Here is a 22,951-nt window from a genome sequence, read left to right as displayed (position 1 = left end):
GTTTTTGTTTTTTCAATTTGATAATTTTAATTATTATTTTTTCAATTTAAATAATTATAAATATTTTAAAAAAAATCATACACACAAATGCGATAACACTCTTGTTTACACGCTAATTAAGTATAACTAAAGTAGCAACTTGTATCTTGAATGATATACAGAAAACATGATATATAAAAAAGAATTTCACTTAGGCTGTGTTCTTTTGAGTAGATGTACTATTCATAAGGAATGGGAAGAGATGATTAAGAAGTAAGTAATGTGTTCTTTTGGAGGTGATACAAGGTGATGGGAGGAGATGATTAGAAGGATGGACTGAAAATTCAATCTCACCATCTATAATGAGATTAGATGGTGACATAGTTGGATTTACCAAATTACCATTCATTATTTAATTTTTGTTATATGTGATTTAACGGTTAAACTTAATACATGTGGTGGTTTTAGTTCATTTTCTTAATTCTATGTTAACGGTAATAATAATTTATTATGGTTATAATAAAAATATAATTACTTCTAAAATTACTATTAAAAAGAAAAAAAAGTTTCCATGTAAATTAATTGTTTTCCACCTTATATATTAAATTTATTTTTATACAAAATATATCGTATTATTCATTCTTTTATAAATGTTTTTTTATATTTTCAATCATTCAATAAAATTTATAAATAATTTTAAAGTATTTATATATAATTTTATATTACCTATAACAATAGGAACATTTTGGTAATCTAAATTTTTTTTCTACTAAAAGTTTTTTTTTTAATATATCACATCAATCAATTCAGTCACAAACTTTCATAGACTTCACTCTCTAATCACTATAAATTTACCTTTGAATCACTTAACAGAAACAACACCAACTTCACATTGTAATTATTTCGATCTCTACTCTCCCTCTCCCTCTCCTTCTAATCCTTCTTTTCAAAAGAACACAACCTTAAGCGAATATGATATCGGTCAACTAAGAATTATGGTGGTGATGCATGAGTTATGAGTTATGAAATATTGAAATCATTTAACTATGTTATCCTACTCAAATATCATTCAAATGTGGTGAAATGAAATGAATTATTTTATGTTCTTAACTCATTAAAAAATATTCAATAATATATCTCTTAAGAATAGTGACAACGTTCAAATCATTTTTATTTTTGGATGACATTTAAAAGAGGGGAACTCGATTAAAAGATGTTTAATTATGAATTATATATATATATATATATATATATATATATATATATATATATATATATATATATATATATATACGTAAATGATTATGGTAGGAATTATCATATTATAATTTTCATTAAGAATGAGAAAAATACCTCATGTTTTACTAATGATTTAATTAAATAAATTAAAACAATAAATAATGTGTAATTGAAAAAAAGTTTTATGGATTAGATTATTTCAAAATAAGTACATGAACTACCAAATAGGAAATTTTGAATTTTTTAATATGTTTTTAATGAGTCAAATGTTAAAATATAAAAAAGTATTACATTGGTATTAATAAAATTATTAAAAGAAGAAAAAAAAGAATGTTATAAAAGAAATTATAACATGTAATGTCTGAATATAATGAGTGTGTTTTTTTTTTTCTAACTTTATAATATAGTTGTATTTATCATAATATAAACTGTAAATCGTATTTTTAGTGTAGTGTTAGATTTATTAAACTCGGAATGCTTGGATTGTAGAGACAAGGGAATTTCGAAAGAGTAAAAAAGAAACGAGGAAGGGGAAATCTGATTTAGTATAAACAAAAGAAAAGAAGAAAACCTACACTAGGGTGAGACATAAAGCGTTATGCAACAATATAATCATTTTTTATTTCAACATAATCCGTTACGCATTTCTGTGATTTCTTGTTCCAAAAGTCATCATAAATTAATTATGGCTAAAAAACTATAAAGTAATAATAAGAGTTAAATATATATTTTTATAATTGTATATTTACTTCAAATTAATTTAGCTTCTATTGCAACACTAAAATGTTACCACATGTTAAATTTAAATACAAGGAACTAATATTTCATATTATGTAAAATAATTTTATGACGAAGAATCTCATTTTCTCAGCATCTCGGGTATGTACCCTTCGTCTTCAAAAGCTACCTTTTGCTTAACCATGGGCCTTGACGTGTAAGGCAATTTAATAGAGTCCGAAGAAAAAAATTGAAAAATTATTAATATATATTAAATTTGAGTATAAAAAATTAAAATCACACATTTTCAAATTTGAAATATTAAGTTTATAAAATTGAAATATAAAAATGAAAAACAATTTGAAAAGGCAAAGATACCAAAACATATATTTTCTCCAATAGTAATATAAATAATAAAAAAACTAAATAGAATAATATTTTAATAAAATATATTTTCTCAACCATTTCTTTTATTTTCATTTCATTTATTTTCTTTATTTTTTTGTTTTTGTCTCTCAAGCAGAAGGTTAAGAGACTACATCAATTAAAAAGTGATGTTCAAATAAAATTCATACCACCCAAAAATAAATAGAGTGTTGATAAATTCAATAACTTTTAAAACACGACTGTTTAATTTAATTAATTAAAATACAAAAAATGAAGCACTAAACTCGTCCATCTAATATTATAATTTTAAAAAAACATTCCTGTTAAAATATTAAACAGTCTTCATATTTTTTTTGATTTTTTTTAGAAAAATAATTTGTTAATTATTAAATTTTAACAACTTTCTATTACAATTTTAAGTAATATTTTTTAAATAATTCTTTATTTTTTTATTTTTAATATTACAAAACTACTTAAAAAATGATAAATTACATAATATTGTAAAATAAAGTTATCAAAATTTAGTACTCTCATCATTATTAAATTTTTTTTTACTAGTGTGTCTGTGAATGAAGTATTCGTTTATTTTGCCCACATTTTGAGGTAAAAATTGCAGAAAAAGGTTGTTGGGTTGGCGCAAATAACTTTTTGAGCTTTCTCACATAACAGAGAAAGGTGCCATGCTAGCTACTCTCACTCACGTACTTTGGTTCCACGTCGGTGTCAACAACCACCTCCAACGCCATTCCCAACACCGTGTTTGGATTACCTTCCAACTTTTCTTCCATAAACAATATCAAACATTAGACATTTACATTTCCACTGTCGCTGTCGACAATGGCTAAATGAGGGGCACTTACGTAACTGCCTTTCATGGCACCACACCCAACCGTAACACAATCAAAACAGAGAGACACAAAGGTTTATCAGGGGACGTTTCTGTTTTTTTTTTTTTTTTTTTTCCTTAGGGCAGAAGCCAACAAAAGGTTCTTCACGCAAACCAATTTCTGGCATTACTTGACTCCATGTTCCTTATTTTCATCTGGTTTTTCTGACGTTGTTGTGTAGCGTGTGAGTCTTCTTCTTCTTCTTCTTTTTCTTCTTTCTGTTAATTAATGTTTTCCTCTGTTTGTTTAAAGCAAAAGTTTTCCGTTATGTTATGTTACGTTACGCATTGTGAGCAAGAAGTCTTGAATATTCTAACAGGTTTCTTAACTGACAACCGAGATACTCTTTTTTATTTTTTTAAGCAAAAAAAAAAAGTGAGATTAATTTTGATTAAATGGGTGAAAATATCAGTTCAGTTCATCTTCTGATCTGGGTTTAGAGGTGAATCAGATATTAGAGTCATTGTGTAATTGGCACTCTCAAGATTTGTTCATTTTACCCACTGCTTTTGAATTGAATTTTCCATGCGTTGCAGTGTCGAGAAATCTTGAAGGACAATGCTGTTTTCGAGAAGTGAGAACACCATGCAGCGGAAGATTGCAAATGCTTGAGATGTCAATGTAATCTGATAATCAAAGGTAAAGAAATGAACTCTAGTGGTTTTCCTTGGATAACCTTGGTACTACTTATTCTAGGTTTTGCTAAAAACTAATCTAGGTCATGACTTTAGTGAGGTCTAACTATGATTTTTCCTGGTGTCTACATTGGTTTTGTGAAAAAGCATTTACATTTTAGGTTGTGTTGGGAGAGACGATGGCATCTTCATGGGAATATTTTGGGGAGCTTGCAAATGTGGCTCAGTTAACGGGCATAGATGCTTTGAAGTTAATTGGGATGATTGTGAAAGCTGCAAGTACAGCACGGATGCACAAGAAGAACTGCAGGCAATTTGCTCAGCATCTGAAGTTGATCGGAAACTTGCTGGATCAGCTGAAGATATCTGAGCTAAAGAAGTACCCAGAAACCCGAGAGCCTCTGGAGCAGCTAGAAGATGCTCTTAGAAGGTCTTACATCTTGGTTCATAGTTGTCAAGATCGTAGCTATCTTTATCTGCTGGCTATGGGATGGAACATTGTGTATCAATTCAGGAAGGCTCAAACTGAAATTGACAGATACTTGCACCTTGTTCCTCTCATTTCGCTAGTGGACAATAATCGAGTCAGGGTATCTTCAATTCGCCTTGTTTCCTTGTTGCATCAATTTCATGAAGAAATTTAAGTTCATAAATTTGGTCTGGTAACTGTTAACGCGCGATCTCTTGGTTATTTGGAATGTTCAGGAGAGACTTGAAGTTATTGAAAAGGATCAATGTGAGTATACATTAGATGATGAGGAGCAAAAGATACAGACTGTCATTTTGAAACCTGAACCTGACAAAGGTGATGCTGTGGTGCTCAAGAAAACTCTTTCCTATTCTTATCCAAACTTTTCTTTCAACGAAGCTCTTAAGAAAGAAAACGAAAAGCTTCAAGTTGAGCTGCAACAGTCACAAGCAAATATGGATATATATCAGTATGAATTCATTCAACATTTATTAGACGTGACAGAAGTTGCAGCTCATTATCATTCAGAAAAAAATAACAAGACAGTAGAGTACAGTGGAAACAGTTATTCTGATGCCAATGGTTCTGATGAAAACATCCAAAAAAACAATGATACTCTTTCCTCATCAAGGTAATGTTATCACACTTGTCCAGATTTCATGTGTTATGGTTAAACTCCTGGTCAGTGGTAACTTCTTGACCCAAACATTATTGTACTTAAACAAATTTTAAGCATTACAAATCTGATTTCATGTGTTGTCATGCTCCCAGTAATGGTTTTTTTACAAAAAAATTATTGTTCTTACCTTTTATTATTACTAACTTATATCTCAATTGATCTGACCCTTCATTTGTGTGGGTTCACTCAGATCATCAGTTTCAGAAAAGGATCTGCTATCAAGAAGAGGTTCACATAATAGGGAAGACTGGCATACTGATCTACTTGCTTGCTGTTCTGAACCTTGTCTTTGTATGTGTTCTCATTCTGTTAATTTGATTCTCTCTCTAGTCTAGTTAGTTAGAATAGTTTCTTCCATCACACCGGGGTTACTATAAGAGTATATTGTTTGTTCATCAGACATCATGTTCAACCAAAATCTTTAAAGTAATAGATGTCTTATTTAACTCAATTAAAGCAATTATGGGAGGAAATTATTACAAATATCTTTTATTGTAGAATCTGCTATGAAGATCTTTCCAAACATTTGAAACTCTGTATCCAAAGAATTGATTTGAGAATAACTAACTGCAACATCTACTGTAACTTCTGAAACTCTGAAACTGAAACTTAAGAGACTAATGAGAAAATATTTAGTAATAGAAATCTCAACACAGGTATCCAATCCTGTTTTACTTCTCATCTCAAGCAATAAGTGGATAATTTGGTTTGCAGGTATAAAGACATGCTTCTGTCCTTGTGGAACATTGTCAGATATTGCTAGTGTTGCAACTGACAGGCCAGTATGTAAGTGAGCTATAATGTATTGTTAACATTGTAATGATGAATCTATATCTGAATTCTTTTTTCCTGTGTGGTTTTTTGCTGACAAAGCTATAACATAACTAGATCAAACTCCTAATAAGGTATTAAGGGCATTCAACATAGACTTTTGAACTGGGAAAAATGTCCTTTTTGGTTGCCATGATTTTTCCCAAACCCTTACTGATAAAAAAATAAAAAAAAATCATCAAATTAACTAAAGCAAGCCTTGCTTACACTTTCATATAGTTAAGACTGTATTGGAGTGTTACATCTTGGATTTTAACAATAATGAAGTCTCACCAAATTACTCAAATAATCTCTGCACCATTTGCCTAGCTGGTTTTTGTCATATTAGTTTTATTGGATGTTAAATGAGACAAAACTATACTTTCTGCTCTTGTTTGGGATGTGGTAAATTGATACAAATGTTTCTTTAAGTTCAAATGTTATTTTGCTTTTATATAATTCTTGTTATCATCAACAACTTGGTTCATTTGTCACACGGTCTTGCTCCTATAATTTGAAGTTGTTGGTGGGTTTTCAGCCTCTGCAGAAGTATGTAACGAATTGATGGCATATTCTTTGATTTTATCTTGCTGCTGCTATACTTGCTGCATAAGGAGTAAGCTTCGGAAGATGTTGAACATTAGAGTAATTTTTCCTTCCTTTTGGATAATACGAGGTGCTGACGTATTTGTGGTATATTTCATGTTTATTAACCAATGACACTGTATGCCAGGGAGGCTATGTTGATGATTTTCTTTCTCATTTAATGTGTTGCTGCTGTGCACTTGTGCAAGAATGGAGAGAGGTTGAGATCCGCGGGGCTTCTGGTATGGGAATTGAAATTCTATTTCCTTTATTCTCAAAACCTACTAGATTGAAGAACAATTCAAATACATGGAAGATCTAAAAGAAACTTAAAAATAAGATATTTTTTTAATTTTTTTTCTTAGAGAAGTGTGGTGCTGAAACTGTTTGTTCTGTTTGTAAAATGTTCTTGCTAAACCATTTTGCAGATCCTGAGAAGACTACCACAAGGCCTCCACCCTCACAATATATGGAATCGTAAGCAACATGAGATTAACATAGAAATTTTGTTGTTGTTTAGGGTTGAACACTACATACACTTTAGAAGCAATTTGGTAATTAGGATTGTCTCAAGAAGTCATATGCAAAGAAGTTTCTGTTTTATGTACTCAGAAAAAAAAAAAAAAATAACGTCCTTAAGTTTAGATGATGGTAAATGATAATATTATGTTAACGCTTGAATATAGTTTAAAATAGACTTAATTGCTCATTTTATCTTTTAATTATTACTATTATTATTTCATGAACTTATTATTGTTTGATATATCTTATTATTATATATGTAAACTTTTTTGTATTTTACTTATTCGTTTCATTTATAAAGAAGAAATTGAATTAGGATATTTTAGTGTATTTTTCTTTCTTGTTCTTATAATGTGTTTTTAAAATATATTATTAGACTTTGATATTTTAAAATATATTAAATTTTTTTTATTACACTAACGTCAACTTATTTTTAATGTCCAGTAGAAAAGTATTAGGAAACTCAACAGATGATCTGAAATTGAAGAAATCACATTTATTAATAAAAGTTTTTAAAAAAATAACAATTTTTTCAAAAATATTCTATTTTCTTTCATAATTTTTTTCTATGGCACATCATCTTTTTATTGTGTAAAATATAAAAATTTAAAACTTTAATGGAAAAGTATATTAAAAAAATTTACAAGATTTTACCATATTACCTTCCTTCAAATCACGTGGATTGTAGATGCATTGTTAAATTTTGAAGTGATGAGAATTAGTTCTGGATGAGATGAAACCTTTATAATTAAGGACATTTAACAAAGAAAACAAAATCAAATCTCTTCCATGAAACTTTATATATGATTTGGGATAGGGAGAATCGATTCTGATTATAGGATTTGGGATAGGGAGAATCGATTCTGATTTTAGGGAACCAGTTTCCATGGAACTTTATATATGATTTAGATGGACACACAATTTAAGTTTCTTAGGCATTGCACTTCTATATAAATTCTAAACTTTAATCTCTCATCTCTCTAATTTTAAGGATGAAGGGACTCCAACACTTTAATTGGCTGTCATCACTTAACTGAATAATGTATGTATGTAAATACTATAAAATTGATATTTCTATGTTGAACTTTTTTCTCTGCATATCTGAATTAATATTTTTAAGTGTGGAGTATTTATTCTTTATATATATATATATATAATAATAAAGTAAATAGTAATAATAATAAATAATTAGTGAAAATACATGTCTTATGCACGTTTATGTTCACTTTTGTTATTTTTAAAAGTAAATATAAACAATTTTTATGTTTACTTTTTTTAATTTTAAAATTAAATATAAACAATTTTTAAATTTATTATAAATATTTATTTATTTTGTAGATAAATTTCTTATTAAAAAATATTTATTTTAGTTCAACAATGATTAATTTAAAAAAAAAATGAATGAAATCTATCAAATGGATTATTTACATAGTAATAATGGTAAAATAATTGTTTTAAGTTTAAAAAAGAAATAATTTATTAAAGGGTAAAATTAAAAAAAAAAAAAAACACTAAAATTGAACATCATGAAAACACATGTGCACGTGTTCCCTTCTCTTGTATGATAATCAAAATAATAAAATTATTATAATTATTATTATTATAATTATAAAATTAGGTCAAATAAAAAAACTAATATTTAAAAGATAAAATTAAAAAAAAATATATTTCATTTTTTTAAAAATCTTTAAATGATAAAATTGAAAAGCAAGTAAAAAGGAGAATTTCCTTTATACATGATAGTAATAATATATCAATCTATTTATAAAACTACAAAAATATAAGAAATTACGAATTATAAAATTTAAAATTTAAACTTTAAAATTGTAAAATTAAAAAATTAGAAGATTATATGTGATGAAAACTCACTAAGCCACCTAAGAGTCTCATTATTGATTTAACATGAGCACTTAATAATGGAAATTTATTTGTAAATTTTAAATTGATTGACTAATCAGTAGACCATACAGATTTAATTGAAACTCAGATAAAAGTTTTCAAATTTAGTCAGGCTTGAAACATAATTATGTCTTTAAATTAATTTATATATTTAAAATTTTAAAAAATAAAAATAATTTAATTATATAACAACTATATATATAAAATGATTTTATACAGTTAAAAAATATTAAACAAAAACAATCTCTCGCTGAACTTTCACCGGACACATTTGTATTAACTATTATTTTAAATTTTAAATTTTGAGGAGTTGTTACGTGAAAATGTAAGTGAAAATTGAATCAATATCATAGAAACAAAATTTTGTATCATGAAATTATCAGCGCACACTTCGAACAATACCGATTACAAATAAAACGGTACCCCAAATATTTTCTTTTTAAATATTGACTATAATAAAAATAGAAATATATAAATTAGTGTAGAGAAAATTATTCACATTTAATAAGATTTTCTCCAAAATACATTGTCATTCCTCTTTATTAAAATCACTAATATTCTTGTAAGATTAAGTATGAATTCCCCAAGTTTTGAAAATATCATAATTGCATCTTGAATGTAATAATGAAAACAAAAAAAATAAAAGATGTAAATATGGTTGGAGAAAGATATTAGCCATATAATTGTAATTAACTTAAAGTAAATAATAAAACGGAAACACACCAATATCCCTTTTATATAACTCAAACCATGTCATGAAAACTTATCAATACCAATCACATAAATAAAAGAAAATTTAAGATATATGTTATTGTTCATATATCCTATTAAAATAATCAATTATTGATTGTAAAAGAAAGTTTCTCCACAAAAAAATGAATTTCAATTTTTCATAAGAAAAATATATATACACATTTCCTATTTTTAATTTATAAATATACATGATTATATTAATAATTTAAACATTAGAATAATTTCATAATTTGAAATTTAAATTATAGTATGATTTAAATGATTTGACAATACAAATAAAATATATTGTAAGGAAAAGTACCTACATTATTTACCTTTAAGGTTTTTAATAGTCTTAATCATCATTTTTTTTATTGTGATGAATAATTCATACCAGATAAAACACACTTTTTTTTAATTTATTTAGTAGTATATTTAAACTTCTCTATACACATGTATAGATCATTATCACAAACATAACAATTTTTTTTCATTCTTTATACAAATTTATAGAACATCATCATGAGATCTAATGATTTGATTATATTAATTTAATTAATATTAGAATCTAAATTTTAGTTTGAATCAGAGTTTGTTTAATCTAAAAACGGATTCAATTGAGGAATTACACACTCTGATATATAAAAAAAAATATTTTATTGAGTTACTTAATTTAAATCTAAAATTGTAAGAAGTTAAAAGAGTAAGTATATTGTTTCAAATATTTAAGAAAAATAAAATTATTAAAATGAAATATTTCATATAACCAATGAATGATTGTGACGAAGCGGTGTGACTCAACTCATATCGGGTGGGACCCACATAACAGCGCCATAAATAGATGATACACCACACGTTTGTTCTCACCAATAGCTTTTTGCTTTAGAAATAGAATCGCTCGAACAAGAGAGAAAAAGGGGTTAGGGTTAGGGATTTGTTCATGGCATCAACAAAGAAGATCACGCTCAAGAGTTCGGACGGTGAGGCGTTCGAAGTGGATGAGATTGTAGCTCTGGAATCTCAGACGATAAAGCATATGATAGAAGATGATTGTGCCGACAGTGGAATTCCCCTTCCCAATGTCACAAGCAAGATTCTTGCAAAGGTAATCGAGTACTGTAAGAAGCACGTTGAGGCCACTAGCGCTGATGAAAAGCCTACTGAGGATGAACTCAAGGCTTGGGATGCTGATTTCGTCAAGGTTGATCAGGCCACACTTTTCGATCTCATTCTGGTTTGTTCTCTTGAATTAATTTTTTCTTTTATTTATGATTTTATTATGGTTCTTCTTGGTGTAGAGGTTAGGGTTCTTTCTATTGATTTATTGTGGATAGGCATATTGCTTAATTGTTTACTTCAAATTTGGGTTTATCCTTTTTTTTTTGTACTGTTGTTTCTTTATTTAGATAATGGTGATGATGATGATGTTGTGCAACCTTAACAATACAAACAAGGTTTTAAACTGGATTTGCAGTTTTTTAGAATATTTTGTTGCTTTTGTTTGCTGTAGTTTTGATGGCGGGGGTTTCAGATTTAAATTTAAAACTTGATCAGCATCTTTAGGATCAATAACAAAGTTGATCCATGGTCTGTTTGTAGTTTAGAAAGTTATCTCAGTGGAGTGGAGGAGATTGTATAAGAAGGCATCTCCAATAATGGAGTCATAACCATAGTCTTTTAATATAAAGATGTCTTAGATAGACCTTGTGTATTTAAGTAAAGCCCTTAGTTCTCAATTTTATAAGAATGTAATAGTTTGTGAATGATGTGACTGTTATTATCTTTTTAACATAACATGACAACCATACAAGTATTGGGCACATGTTTGCATGGAATGAAAAATTATTGTAAAAAATTTGTGGTAAATATAAATAATGGGAGAAGTATTAATAAGGACTATAACTCAGTTAACTCTTTTATAGTCAACTGTGCATTATATGTATTTGATCCGTGATCATCACATGATTATGTTGTGTGTGTAGTTGTAGCATCTACAATTTTTCTTATTCTTCATCGGTGTAGAATTGTCTTTCTGTATGTATATGCTTATGTTGATCTCTGATTTACTTTGTTTGGTGGTATGGTACTCTGTTATTTATTGGTTTTTGTTACAGGCTGCAAACTACCTGAATATCAAGAACCTTTTGGACCTTACATGCCAGACTGTAGCTGACATGATAAAGGGGAAGACTCCTGAGGAAATTCGCAAGACTTTTAACATTAAGAATGACTTCACCCCTGAGGAAGAAGAGGAAGTTCGTCGGGAAAATCAATGGGCGTTTGAATGAATTATTTTGAAATGCCAATGAAAGCAGTGGATGGGATTAATGATAGTTGCTAGTTATTCTGTTACTGTTTTGTTTATGTTTGATATGTTGGCGTAAAAGACTTTTTCTTTGTTGAACCCTGTGGGCAATCTTGAAATTTGTAAGTAATAGTTGAATTTGGTAATGCTTTTGAGTCTCTAGTATATGAAGTTTGATTCATTATCAAACTGTGTGTCTCGTAATTGTTTTCATCTATGTTTACTAAATAATACGGTTCCTTCTCGCGACTTATTCGTTTGATTGATGTTGTGATTTTTTAATTCCCAGAAACGTAAGAATGTTAGGCTGTTAAAATTGGTCCCCCCTACATGTCTACTTTAAAATGCTGTATTTTTTCTTTATCTAAGCTGCAGGTGTAGATAGAAATTAATTATGCTCATTATCATAGAAATTGAAACTTACGTTTACAAACTTGTAAAAAAGCGTTTAAATTTTATATTAAAGAATAATATAATATAGTTTCTGGTCTCCCTTTTATTTGCCAGTCGTTCGCAATAATTATATATTTGTTGAGCTCGGGTAATCATATAAAAACTAGTCATTATTCGAGTGTTCTACAATTAAAACACTAGGCTTTTACATGTCAGATGATGGCCTTTTATAAAATTTGACCCGACTTTTTAAACATTTTAAAAGGCATCTCAACGATTGGATTTTTTTTTTTAGCATAAAGAGTCTAAAATTCATAAATAATTGTAGCAAGAACATAAAGAGTTCCGGGTTCTAAAGAGTTTCAGATGTTTTCAAATTCATTAAAAGACTAAATTCTTTGACCAAAACATAGGTAGGCGGTATCAAAGCAAGAATTGATTTTAACAAAAGGTAGTTCTTTCTTCACAGAACTTTAAATTAATGGTCATATACAAAGGTAGTAACATTCATTTTCTTAGTAGTGACACAAGCTACATTCACTTAAAGTAACTAGTTCCTTCTTACTAGTGTAAAACGATAATAAAAAATAAAACAGAGTAAAAACTAAAATGAATAAAAAGGAACCTTCATCAAATTTGCAGGAGAACATACAAGTTACGTTATACATCATGGATCCCATCGCCGCTGTTGGCTCCATAATTTAAGTTCATGCTCTTGAACTGTTGATTATGCGCATAAACAAGTAACGGATGGAAGAGACATTCATCAGCCAAAAAAGAAACCCCCAAATAACAAAACATTAGAATTATATAACCTTTCGACTAATGGAATGGAATGACTATAGAGGAGTTCAGAGACATTCACCTTCTTGACAGCTTGGGAAGCACCAGATAATACTTTGTTGTCTTCCCTAAGCATTTGCAGTCGGGTGCGCAACACTTGATTATGTTCCTCTCCCTAACAAACAACAAGGTGATCATACAGAGTATAAGAGTAGAAGAAATACAAACGATTCAAAAGGTAGGACAGGGCGGAAAAATCTCATATTTGGTCTGGCTAGAGAACGGAAGGATATTTGATATTTGTTTGGTTTAAAAGAGAAGGGAGAAATTTTTTTACCATTAGCAATAGTAATGAAGAGGAACGGAGAAAAAACGAAAACTCAAGATAGTTCCCTCCATTTCCTTCTCTTCTCAAAGTTTTCAAACAAATAAGAAAAAGATATACCCTCATTTTCTCCCTATAACAAACACTGCGTAAGGGCCTAAGGAAAAATATTATTTTCAATTTATAACTAACATCATTTGTGCCCCAACCAAATTTTCTTTGCAGTATTTCCATGTCCAAACCTTTCAGCTCTATATACGTATTTCATATGATTTCAAATTTTAACAAAGTGATTTATATTCAAATTCACAAACTTAATAAGTGTTTGCTTTGTAACCTTAAATTGTATGTCGAGTTGTAGACAAAGGTTATCACTGTTACGCTCCAAGGAATAATTGTTAGGTTCATGACAAAGTGGAAGGCTGTTCCTGGAGTCCACAGGACCAAGGGTCACAAACTTTTTGTCTATTACTACAATTTGAGAATAGAAATAAAAACCGCGGATTAGAAAGAAGGCATGGAATAGTACGAAAATAGTGACAGACGCACAGGAAGTGGAGTATTTTGTCCTTTTAGGCTGGGTGAAAATAGTGGCCTCAAATAGATTCAAGATGTGCAATCCATTGATAAAAAAGAAAGTTCTTATTTTCTAGTTCACCTTCAGTATAATATGACAAGGATGCATTCAGGTAATGTACCGTGTACCTACCGATTGAACCATATGCATTAAGTGTTGAATTTCTTTCTTCTTAGCCATAGACAGATTCTCAGAAACATCCGTTATATTACTCCTGCATTTTTATCAATGTTTCCATATTGAGTTCAATAATCAACATACTGTAAACGTTAATAACCAATAAATATAGGATAAGTAGAAATTCAATAAATGTGTTAAAAATAATCAGCATTGGGTCTCCAAGCAATCTGAAATCTCTATCAACAAAACTAAAAATGCGATTGACAAAAGAGAACCTTGTATTGAAGATTAAGCTTCACTAATTTTTTATTTGATTGGTAATATGAATGGAATTTTTAATATGACCACTTCAGATATATAATAATAATGATAATAATAATAATAATAATGATGATGATGATGATGACATCCTACAACAAACTACTTAAAAAGCTGTTGCACAATCCTACAATACCTATCCGAAAACAGGACATCTAGATCTTGTTCTTCCACAATTTCCTCCACAGCATCAAGAGTGGCTCCTGCCTGCAGCAAAGTTGAATGCAAAATTACAGACTAACTTGAATACGGTAGAATAGTGTAAGTGCATGCCTGTATGTCCCACCATATCTGACCTATGTCAAGGTATCTAAAAGCACTCAAAACTTTCACTTTAGTTAGAGTAACTGAATCTTGTTATGATTCTGTAGGTACTGTAGAAGATTTCGAGTCTATGTGAAAGAACTTCTCCATAAAGACTTCTATGAAACAAGATAAGAACAAAAAAATGAATTGATTTTTTGGTAAGTTAAAATTAACTTATGCAACAGTTAAAAATAAAAATTTGAAGAAGTTATATGAGAGTTTCTTCAAGCTAACTCACATAAGCTAATTTTAACTTGTGGAGAAATTAATTTCATTTTTATTTTCATATTTTTCTCTTACAAATCTTTCTTGGGAAGCTTATCCAAACATGCCTTTCAATATCTCCAAAGCCAAATCTTAACTTGTAGAGAACTGGATGTTGAAACTTAAATAGAACTAGAAAGGTTCAACTACTTAACTATCTCGGCTAGTTCTAAAGATTCCCACAATTGAAATTTGAGTAAAAGTGATTTGATTAAATAAGAAGAGCTATTATTCGCTTAGTTTTACTAATCTTGTACTACTTTTAGCAACTACCAGTGAGAATGGGAGGTCTTTGACCATTTGCAACAATAAATACAAGTATCCATGAAAAGAAGCACAAGAATAAGGAGGAGTTTTATACAAATTTATTATTAATTTTATTACATTCTAAGGATTTGCCTAAAAGTATATGCAATTACTATCCTCAATAACGTATCCATATTATTTTCCACACACAGCACCTTCAAGTATGAACTAGAGAGGAAGATCCTATAAAATTAGTATGTCTTTACTGTGAGAAAGAAAGTGTATGTACTTCTATATTTTAGAGGTTTTATTCTTTATGATTGCAATTCTAACTAAATTGCAGTACGTGAATGTTGAGCAATCAGATACAAAATTGTTCTACATTTTTGTTTAAATTTTAGAATAAAAGAACGGAGACAATAATTCAGCTATACCTGTGTTTGAAGACAGATTGTCTGAAACCCTTCCTGTAAAAATAATTTACTGAGCATTTAAAATTAACATTTTTATCAAAATGATAGCAGATTCTTTAAGCAAAAAAGCTTCACATGAGTATATAAATAGTAAGAGGAGACAAGTTATTGAATAGATGTTTCCTGACAAATCTACCAACATGTGAGAGAGGGAAAGATAAAGAAACAAAACAAAATTGCACAGTAACAACAAATCATGATTCGATCATTTTAAAAGAAATAAAAGAAAAATACTAAACCATTGCATACACTAACAGACACAAATTTAACATACGCTAACTAATACAAATTTCAAGAAGATAATTCTCTTTGCTGACTCAAACCATAGATGACAGAGATCATTACTAAGAATCTGAAATAGGGAAACATCAGCATCAGCAGAAGTGATATTTAGATAACATCCTCAACTGTTGTATAACGCATCTTATCAGTTGTTTATATTTGGGAGGGAATGGATTCTACATCAACATTACTCCCGTCAGCACCTATCACGAACTTACCTCTAAGTTTTCATGCAATGAAGTAATGACCTGAAAGACATGATACAAAAAGGGCAATTAGAATACAAAAAATGGAACTCAAATATTTCTTGACACCTTTGAAAAACAGAACAAAGGAATTTATGTGAATTGCGTTCAGCTGAGAGGAGGAATGATATATATAGCTTGATTTGTAAATAATATTATTTGGTTCCTATTACAATTAGAAAAGTTGACACTTCCTGTGAAAAGGAGTGTCAAACTATCAATCACAATAACTCGCAGATTTCTTTGTGTAGTCTTGCATTTTATAAAAGAGTGGTGATGCACAGATCACTCATTTTTATCAAATACAACTACACCCATGTGTGTCTTTGCTTATTTTTTTAATTTATTTTTGTTTGTTCTTTTTTTAGTCACTTAAAAAAGAAGGTTTGATGGATGTTGGGGACTATACTACACGTCCATTACCTTCTTCCTTTAAAATCAGTGCAGCCTGAAAGTATTTTCTCTGAAGTGCTTCAGAAATTGTTTAGGTAGGCTGGTATTAGATCCTTTGTGCTTTAAAGTAATGTTATATTTCAATAAAAGGTAAGCAGTGTCAGTGCAAAGTCTGAGCTTTTAAAGGCTTCCAGTCTCGTAAGTCTCCAGTGTGACGGGGCGTGTTAGATACGAAGTCATTCATCTGTCTTCACTCAATTATTTGGGGCAGCAGGTTTATGATACATGTTTCTGGATAGAGACAAGCTTGGTAGTAACAACAATTCCTTGTTTAATTTCATATCTAACAAGATGTTGCTATATTATCACATTTAAGGTCTTGTTCATTTTACGTATTATTTGTAAAGATGGCCTTTTAATTTGACGTCCCTTTGACAGTCAATACCTTCTATAAACCTACTATGTAACATTCAGAAATATACTTCTAACATGGACAAATTAATACCAACAGTGCATGCATACCTGAAGAAATAGGCGATGGAGAAATTCCCTTTCAGTGTTAGAGAAACTTGAAAATGCTTTATAAAATTCCTTTAAGCATAAAAAAAAACATGTATCAATATATAGCCGTTTTAGAGTGCTAAATATTAACATAATTTCAGATTTATACTTGAGTAGTCATACACAAACCATAGGATAAAAAGGTATGCTATCAAAAAATGGGTTAGACATAACATAACTCAACCATTTACTACCTATTATTAAGCCAGAAACACTGTCTAAACGTATGGCTATCTGATTAGTTCAAAAGCATCTGATCTGAACTAGTGCAATAGATCTGGTTAATGTTTTATGCGTCTATAAACTACAAGGGAGTGATACCACACAATTGTTATAACCAGTGAACCGGTCTGGTATCCGGTCAATCTGAACCATAAAACTGGTCTCAAGTTTTAAACCAATATGAAAACAAATTATTATTACTATTATTGGAAACACCATTCAGGGTTAATAAGTGAAATTTTTTTACATACCTATTGTTAACTCTTTCATTATACCACACAATTAAAAGCAGCGCTGAGAAGAGAGAGAAGAAAGAAGAAACAAAGTGTACCTCCTTTGAGCATGAAGTGAGCAAAGATCTGATAGAATATTTGAAAGACTTTTCCAAATTGGAGAACCTGGATCCAATTCCATTAGAAGGCAATTGCGAGGCCTTGGCACCATGTTCAAGTCTTTTGTCCATTGCCTTAGAATCAGTGGCCATGAAGAATCATTGGACACAGAACAGAAATAAAAGAAAAAAAATGGAAAGTGAAGCTTCTGCATGCAAATTATATGCTGCTCAAGTAAGTGAACTGTGAATCAAAGATGTGAGCAAAAATTTACCTGAAATGAGTTCCTCTGAAAGGAACCTGAAAGATATAGCACGTTAATTGGTAAATATTGGAAACCTAAACACATACGAGCTAGAAAAGAGATTTAGTACATGGAAACTGCCTCAAAATTACAAGTATATGACATTCATTTATTAGCATTGTGAGCTGCGATGTTAGCAGATTTTGGAATCCTCATAACGAGTCGTTACACACCAGTAGTCAAAGCAAGTTGAAAGACACATATTTAAACATTGAGTGGGATTACAAGAACCAACAGAAACAAAAAAATAACAGAAAAAATTCAGTGCCTGGTTGAGGATGATCACAGAGGAAATAAATAAATACACAAAAATGCATGTTAAAGCTTTTTTTTTCCTTAAAATATACACGATTTCTTTTATCACATTTTCTCTGCTTCTAATTTTCCAAACAAATTATGTCAGCAAATCAGATTTTTCTGCTGTTAGGTTCGTTTATTGTTTTTCTCTTATATTCATTTTAAGGTTAGGACAGAACAGAATTACGCAGTAGAAACAGTTTTATTATATAATACTATCAATGAATTGCTATGGAAAATTGCTATTTATAACCCTAAGCCAGTTCTGAGTTTAGGAAACCTGTTGCGACAATCGGTAATGGAAGTAATTGGTACTGTGACCTAATTACAGTAACAAAGAGAATAGCTGAAAGCAGAATCGAGAGTATTGAGATAAAGAACGTACCGTGAAATTGTGTCTCTCGCCCTCGCGAGCAACCCTCCGAACAGAGATCTTGTTCAACGCCAGAAAATAAAGTATAAAGCTGTGGGAAGAGCTGCTCAAAATTTGTATTCGCTCTTCCTTCCCGCCTCATATATATTCAATGTGTTTCAGCTCTTGCATAGTTCTATTACAACATTCAAGGGATATAAAAGTGATAATTACTTCAACATATACGGAACCATGTACATTGAAAGGATTTTTTTTTCTTTCTGGGTAATCATTAATAGTAAATTTAGTCTGTGCAATTGAATATTATTTTTTTATTAGTATATTTCATTTTGATATTTTATTTTTTAAATTTTAATACTATTTTTTTAAAATCAATTAACTACATATAATAAAAATCTCTTTGTGATAAAATTATAAAAATTATTTATTTTATAACTATTTCTTATGCATATATTACTAAAAAAATTTAATAATGGTTTTTTATTTTAATAATCATGTGAAATAATGTTTTTATTTTTTATTATTATAATAAAAAAGTATAAACATGTTTCTATTGGTGTTTAATCTACGTAATCTTAATAACTTAAAGGTAATATCTTTTTAATAGTTTTTAATTTACGCGATAATAATTTTTTTATAAGTTATAAAAATCGAATGATTTTTAATGAGTTGGATTTTTTTTAGTTTTTTAATGTATAATAATGTCAAAAAGTGTTTTTAAGATATTATTATTTGTGTAATTCAAGAGAAGTTTTGGGAGAAAATTTGTTAATTTAAAAATAGTTACACTGAATTATTCTTTTAATAGTGTTTAACTTCATTCCTGTCACAAAAGGTCTATATAAAAAAATTAAGAGGAGTTACAACACATTTTATTAAGGCAAACTATAGAAAACTCTAAAATATATTAGAAATAATTTACAAATCAATATAAATTTTATTTAGAAATGATGTTTTTTAGTTGAATTTGACCATGAGTTCATACTAAAAAATTATGGACGTGTAGTTTTTAATAAAGTATTTGTTGATTGATATGTTTAAAATGTAATTTTATTATTATTTTAATTATTAAGTAAATATAAAACTCATGATAAAAAATTTAATTATCAACATGATAGCAAGTAATTTTTAAATTTTAATATTATTTAAATAAAAATTGTAATTAACAATTCTGCTTTTAAAATAAAAATATAAATATATCTGAGAATGCAAAAGACAAAGATTAGGCCTGGCCAGGTTACAAACCAGAAAAGGAAGTGCGTAAAAAAAAAACGGAGAGTGTAACATACTAAAGGAGAATTTCTTCCTCCACTCCCATATTTTTTTATCCGCACAATAATTTTTAAAATTTCTATTATATTTTTAGTGTAATTATAATTTTGAATTATACAAACAGTAAATATTATGGACTTAACTATCCATAATGAAAAATTACATTCTAAATTATATAATTCAAAATACAATTTTACATTTTGAATTATACAATTCATAATATAATTTTGCATTACGTATTGTATAATTCATAATATAATTTTGCATTATAGATTGTGTAATCTATAATACATACGAATTATAAATTCGGAACTTACATTTCATGTCTTTCATTGTTGATTATCATCTTCCTTTCATTTTACATTATTATAAATTTTTCATTTGTGTTATTGAACACTTGTGAAATTTTTAGGATGGAGGTGGAAGAAGATGATGGAATGGAGGTAGAGGAAAGTATGGAGGTAATAAGAGGGAGTAAGATGGAAGAAGGGAAGGACAAGTTTGACTTTATAACTTGTTTTTGGGGGTGCAATAATAAAATATGGGGGTATAGGAAGAAATTGCCATACCAAAGGTATGGTGGAAGAATAATTGAGTGAGTCAAGCCCAACTTCATATTCTTGTTTAAGCGTGAAAAAAACCTAAGTCATCTTCTTCTTCCTCTAGAGGCTTCTCACACAAGCTCCACCTTAACACTTCGACCTCCATGCTCGCAGCTGTAGCTCTCTAGCCCAGTCAAGATTGTCGTCGACAACGTCGGTAATTGGTGGCTCCTCATTTCTCCACTCATCATTCGAATGCAAACCATACTAAGCCTCTGATTGAGTTTATAGCTACAGTTTCTTTCTATTGGACTTTCGATTCACATTTTCTCCTAAACTTGTTCTATTTTTATTTCTCATAAATAAAAGAACTATAGTTTGAAGAAGCTTCACAATAATATTTTCACAAATAAAAAAACTAGACTCCTAAACAACCGACTAAAAAGATACTCGAATTTAATGATTTTCGCAATAAACCTTTTTTCGTAAAAGTTTGAAAAATTTACAAACAATATATACTTACACTGAACCTAATATATATTTTCAAGAGTGATGTATTTGTACGATAGTTTACCCTGTCCAAACTGACATTCTTTGTATTATTTGTAAATACGTTAAACACAGTCGAACGAAAAATCTTGCTCTCACATTTGTTACCTACGAAAATGGAAAAAGTTTACCTTCAAGTATTTGCATGCATTGATTATTTTCACATCCTATTTTTTCCGGGGCATATCAGAAACGCTAGGACTAAGGCAGTTTTTTTTTTGGATGGCACTGTTTGAATGCATTTGTGCGGATGGATTTATATGCGGGTCGTTGTTCTTTTGAGTGAATATGGATCGATTTGCGGGATCCCTATCATATTCCATTTTCCATTTTCGTATATATACAACGATTTGAAAGTGTTATAACTACTTTTATCAAATTAACTCTACAGTTTCACTAACATGTGACCAAACTTGTCTCTCATTGTTTGAAGGTGATGCACCGGTGTGGATGGAGTGAAGTAGTGGTGGTGGTGTTATGTAATGACATGCATTGGTGTGGGGAAAGTTAAGTAGTGTTGGTGTGAGTGTGTGAGTGAAGGAGATGGAGAGGAGTGTGAGTGCATGTGAGGGGTTGGGAGTGTGAGTCCATGTGAGGGGTTGTGCACCAGTGTAGTGCATTGTGTGTGTATGGCACCGGTTACGTAATCGGTGTCTTTGAAAAGAGGAGGGTGACACCCATTATGTAACCGGTGTCGTGTGTTTTGTTTTCTGTTTTTTTTTTTTACTTTTTTGTATTGTTTAACATTTAATTATATAACCTTTTTTTAATTTTAATTGTACAATTTGTTTATATTTATAAAAATTTATTTTTTTATTTTATAATTTCATATAATTTTAATATTTTTTAATTCATATTAATTATTTATAAATATTTTTATAACATCAAATTACAAAATCACTATCTTTTTTCATCAAGGGTATTTTGGTAACTTTCTAATTTTATCAATTTTTATAATTAATTTTATATATCACATCAATAAAATCTCTCACTATCTTTCATAAAATTTATCTCCAAATCCACTCACTTTACTCTCTAAATCTACTCAAAAAAATACAAAAATTCATTTACATAAATCTATACAAATTTATTTTCACACTCAATTTCATGTCAACTCCTTAAAGAAACACACCCTAAAAGAATTACGAGCATTAAGTATAGTTAACCTAAATAAAGTAACAAAAGTTATAAAAGAGATGCTTACTGGACATGTCAGAAGTTGCAAACCAGGACAGTCGAGACATGACTGTTCATCACAGACAACGTACGAAACAGTGTAACCAACATCAGCCCAACTTAAAGACTGTTCCTTCATGTTTAATTTCACACTCCTGAAACAAGTGTTCCAAATTTGTCACCTTCCCCTACCTCACCATTCCAAATCCAGCCCCACTTCACCTTCCACCAAACCAAATGCTGTCATCTTCATCAATAGCCACCACCACCGCCGCCGCCGCCGCCACCTGCAACAGGAACAACAACCTCAACCACAAACCCCTCTCTTCCTCACTACCTTCTTCCCAGTTCTCACGCCAAACCCCGACAACCAACAACAACACTGTCAGCAACAAAGCCATGGAAGATGTGTGGGACGGCATCAACCTCACTTCCTTAACCGACCACAACACCAAAGCTGCAAAATTTCAAGACTTTCTACCTCGACCCTTTAACAGCTTCATTGTGGACACATCTCCGGTGACTGCTCTCACCTTAAGCACGCGCTCTGAGTACCCTCCACCGCAAAACCTGCAATTGGTTCATACTGCTTCAAAGACCGAACCTTTTGCCCACCCATTTTCGAATAAAAGAGCTCCACCACCTTCAAGGGACATGCGCGACGCACGACTCATGAAGAATCGCGAATCTGCTGCTCGATCCAGAGCCAGAAAGCAGGAAAATATTGCTTCTTCTTCAACTCTCAGTATATAG

The 22,951-nt window shown here is 29.8% G+C and overlaps 4 protein-coding genes across 8 annotated transcripts; 3 read left to right on the top strand and 1 right to left on the bottom strand.

The window, feature by feature from the left end:
- The first annotated feature begins 3,273 nt into the window (after positions 1-3,273).
- LOC114177387 (cell number regulator 13-like) lies at positions 3,274-7,058 on the top strand. 2 transcript variants are annotated; one of them, XM_028062708.1, is made up of 9 exons: positions 3,274-3,393; positions 3,746-3,848; positions 3,992-4,434; positions 4,550-4,944; positions 5,183-5,283; positions 5,707-5,778; positions 6,341-6,447; positions 6,536-6,629; positions 6,816-7,058. In XM_028062708.1, the coding sequence occupies exons 3-9, from the start codon at positions 4,024-4,026 to the stop codon at positions 6,866-6,868; spliced, it is 1,233 nt and encodes a 410-aa protein (XP_027918509.1). In that variant the 5' UTR covers positions 3,274-3,393; positions 3,746-3,848; positions 3,992-4,023; the 3' UTR covers positions 6,869-7,058. The 2 variants fall into 2 exon arrangements, with proteins under 2 accessions (XP_027918509.1, XP_027918511.1); XM_028062710.1 differs by lacking the exon at positions 3,274-3,393 and adding an exon at positions 3,579-3,651.
- A 3,337-nt stretch (positions 7,059-10,395) lies between these two features.
- LOC114179045 (SKP1-like protein 1A) lies at positions 10,396-12,094 on the top strand. Its single transcript, XM_028065242.1, has 2 exons — positions 10,396-10,774; positions 11,655-12,094. The coding sequence occupies exons 1-2, from the start codon at positions 10,481-10,483 to the stop codon at positions 11,826-11,828; spliced, it is 468 nt and encodes a 155-aa protein (XP_027921043.1). The 5' UTR covers positions 10,396-10,480; the 3' UTR covers positions 11,829-12,094.
- A 579-nt stretch (positions 12,095-12,673) lies between these two features.
- Positions 12,674-18,890, bottom strand: LOC114176399. Of its 4 annotated transcripts, XR_003602999.1 has the most exons (11): positions 18,672-18,877; positions 17,960-18,024; positions 17,685-17,819; positions 17,093-17,161; positions 16,151-16,180; positions 15,612-15,644; positions 14,498-14,568; positions 14,056-14,137; positions 13,684-13,817; positions 13,104-13,196; positions 12,674-12,958 (listed from the first exon to the last, which is right to left on the bottom strand). XR_003602999.1 is itself a non-coding variant. In XM_028061442.1 (10 exons), exons 1-10 carry the CDS (start codon positions 18,799-18,801, stop codon positions 12,899-12,901), a joined length of 729 nt encoding a protein of 242 aa, XP_027917243.1. In that variant the 5' UTR covers positions 18,802-18,890; the 3' UTR covers positions 12,677-12,898. The 4 variants fall into 4 exon arrangements, 3 of the variants coding, with proteins under 3 accessions (XP_027917243.1, XP_027917242.1, XP_027917240.1); XM_028061442.1 differs by lacking the exon at positions 13,684-13,817 and having other exon boundaries at positions 12,677-12,958; positions 17,960-17,985; positions 18,672-18,890; XM_028061441.1 differs by lacking the exon at positions 13,684-13,817 and having other exon boundaries at positions 12,677-12,958; positions 14,045-14,137; positions 18,672-18,874.
- A 3,545-nt stretch (positions 18,891-22,435) lies between these two features.
- LOC114175458 (bZIP transcription factor 27) lies at positions 22,436-22,951 on the top strand. Its single transcript, XM_028060216.1, has one exon. It carries the CDS (start codon positions 22,436-22,438, stop codon positions 22,949-22,951), a length of 516 nt encoding a protein of 171 aa, XP_027916017.1.

Source organism: Vigna unguiculata, chromosome 3 (assembly GCF_004118075.2).
Source record: "Vigna unguiculata cultivar IT97K-499-35 chromosome 3, ASM411807v1, whole genome shotgun sequence".
Taxonomy (NCBI): Eukaryota; Viridiplantae; Streptophyta; class Magnoliopsida; order Fabales; family Fabaceae; genus Vigna; species Vigna unguiculata.
The sequence above is the reverse complement of the archived record's forward strand: the minus strand, read 5'-3'. Positions and strand labels throughout refer to the sequence as shown.

Excerpts from the sequence above, each read along its gene's own strand:
- LOC114177387 (XM_028062708.1), top strand. The coding sequence starts at position 4,024 with ATGGCATCTTCATGGGAATATTTTGGGGAGCTTGCAAATGTGGCTCAG. Across the intron at positions 4,945-5,182 it reads GATACTCTTTCCTCATCAAG|ATCATCAGTTTCAGAAAAGG; the intron begins GTAATGTTATCA and ends GGGTTCACTCAG. Across the intron at positions 5,779-6,340 it reads TGCAACTGACAGGCCAGTAT|CCTCTGCAGAAGTATGTAAC; the intron begins GTAAGTGAGCTA and ends GTGGGTTTTCAG.
- LOC114179045 (XM_028065242.1), top strand. The coding sequence starts at position 10,481 with ATGGCATCAACAAAGAAGATCACGCTCAAGAGTTCGGACGGTGAGGCG. Across the intron at positions 10,775-11,654 it reads CACTTTTCGATCTCATTCTG|GCTGCAAACTACCTGAATAT; the intron begins GTTTGTTCTCTT and ends TTTTTGTTACAG.
- LOC114176399 (XM_028061439.1), bottom strand. The coding sequence starts at position 18,801 with ATGAGGCGGGAAGGAAGAGCGAATACAAATTTTGAGCAGCTCTTCCCA. Across the intron at positions 17,820-17,959 it reads TTCAGAGGAACTCATTTCAG|GCAATGGACAAAAGACTTGA; the intron begins GTAAATTTTTGC and ends ACTGATTCTAAG. Across the intron at positions 15,645-16,150 it reads CATTGCATGAAAACTTAGAG|GAAGGGTTTCAGACAATCTG; the intron begins GTAAGTTCGTGA and ends TTATTTTTACAG.
- LOC114175458 (XM_028060216.1), top strand. The coding sequence starts at position 22,436 with ATGCTGTCATCTTCATCAATAGCCACCACCACCGCCGCCGCCGCCGCC.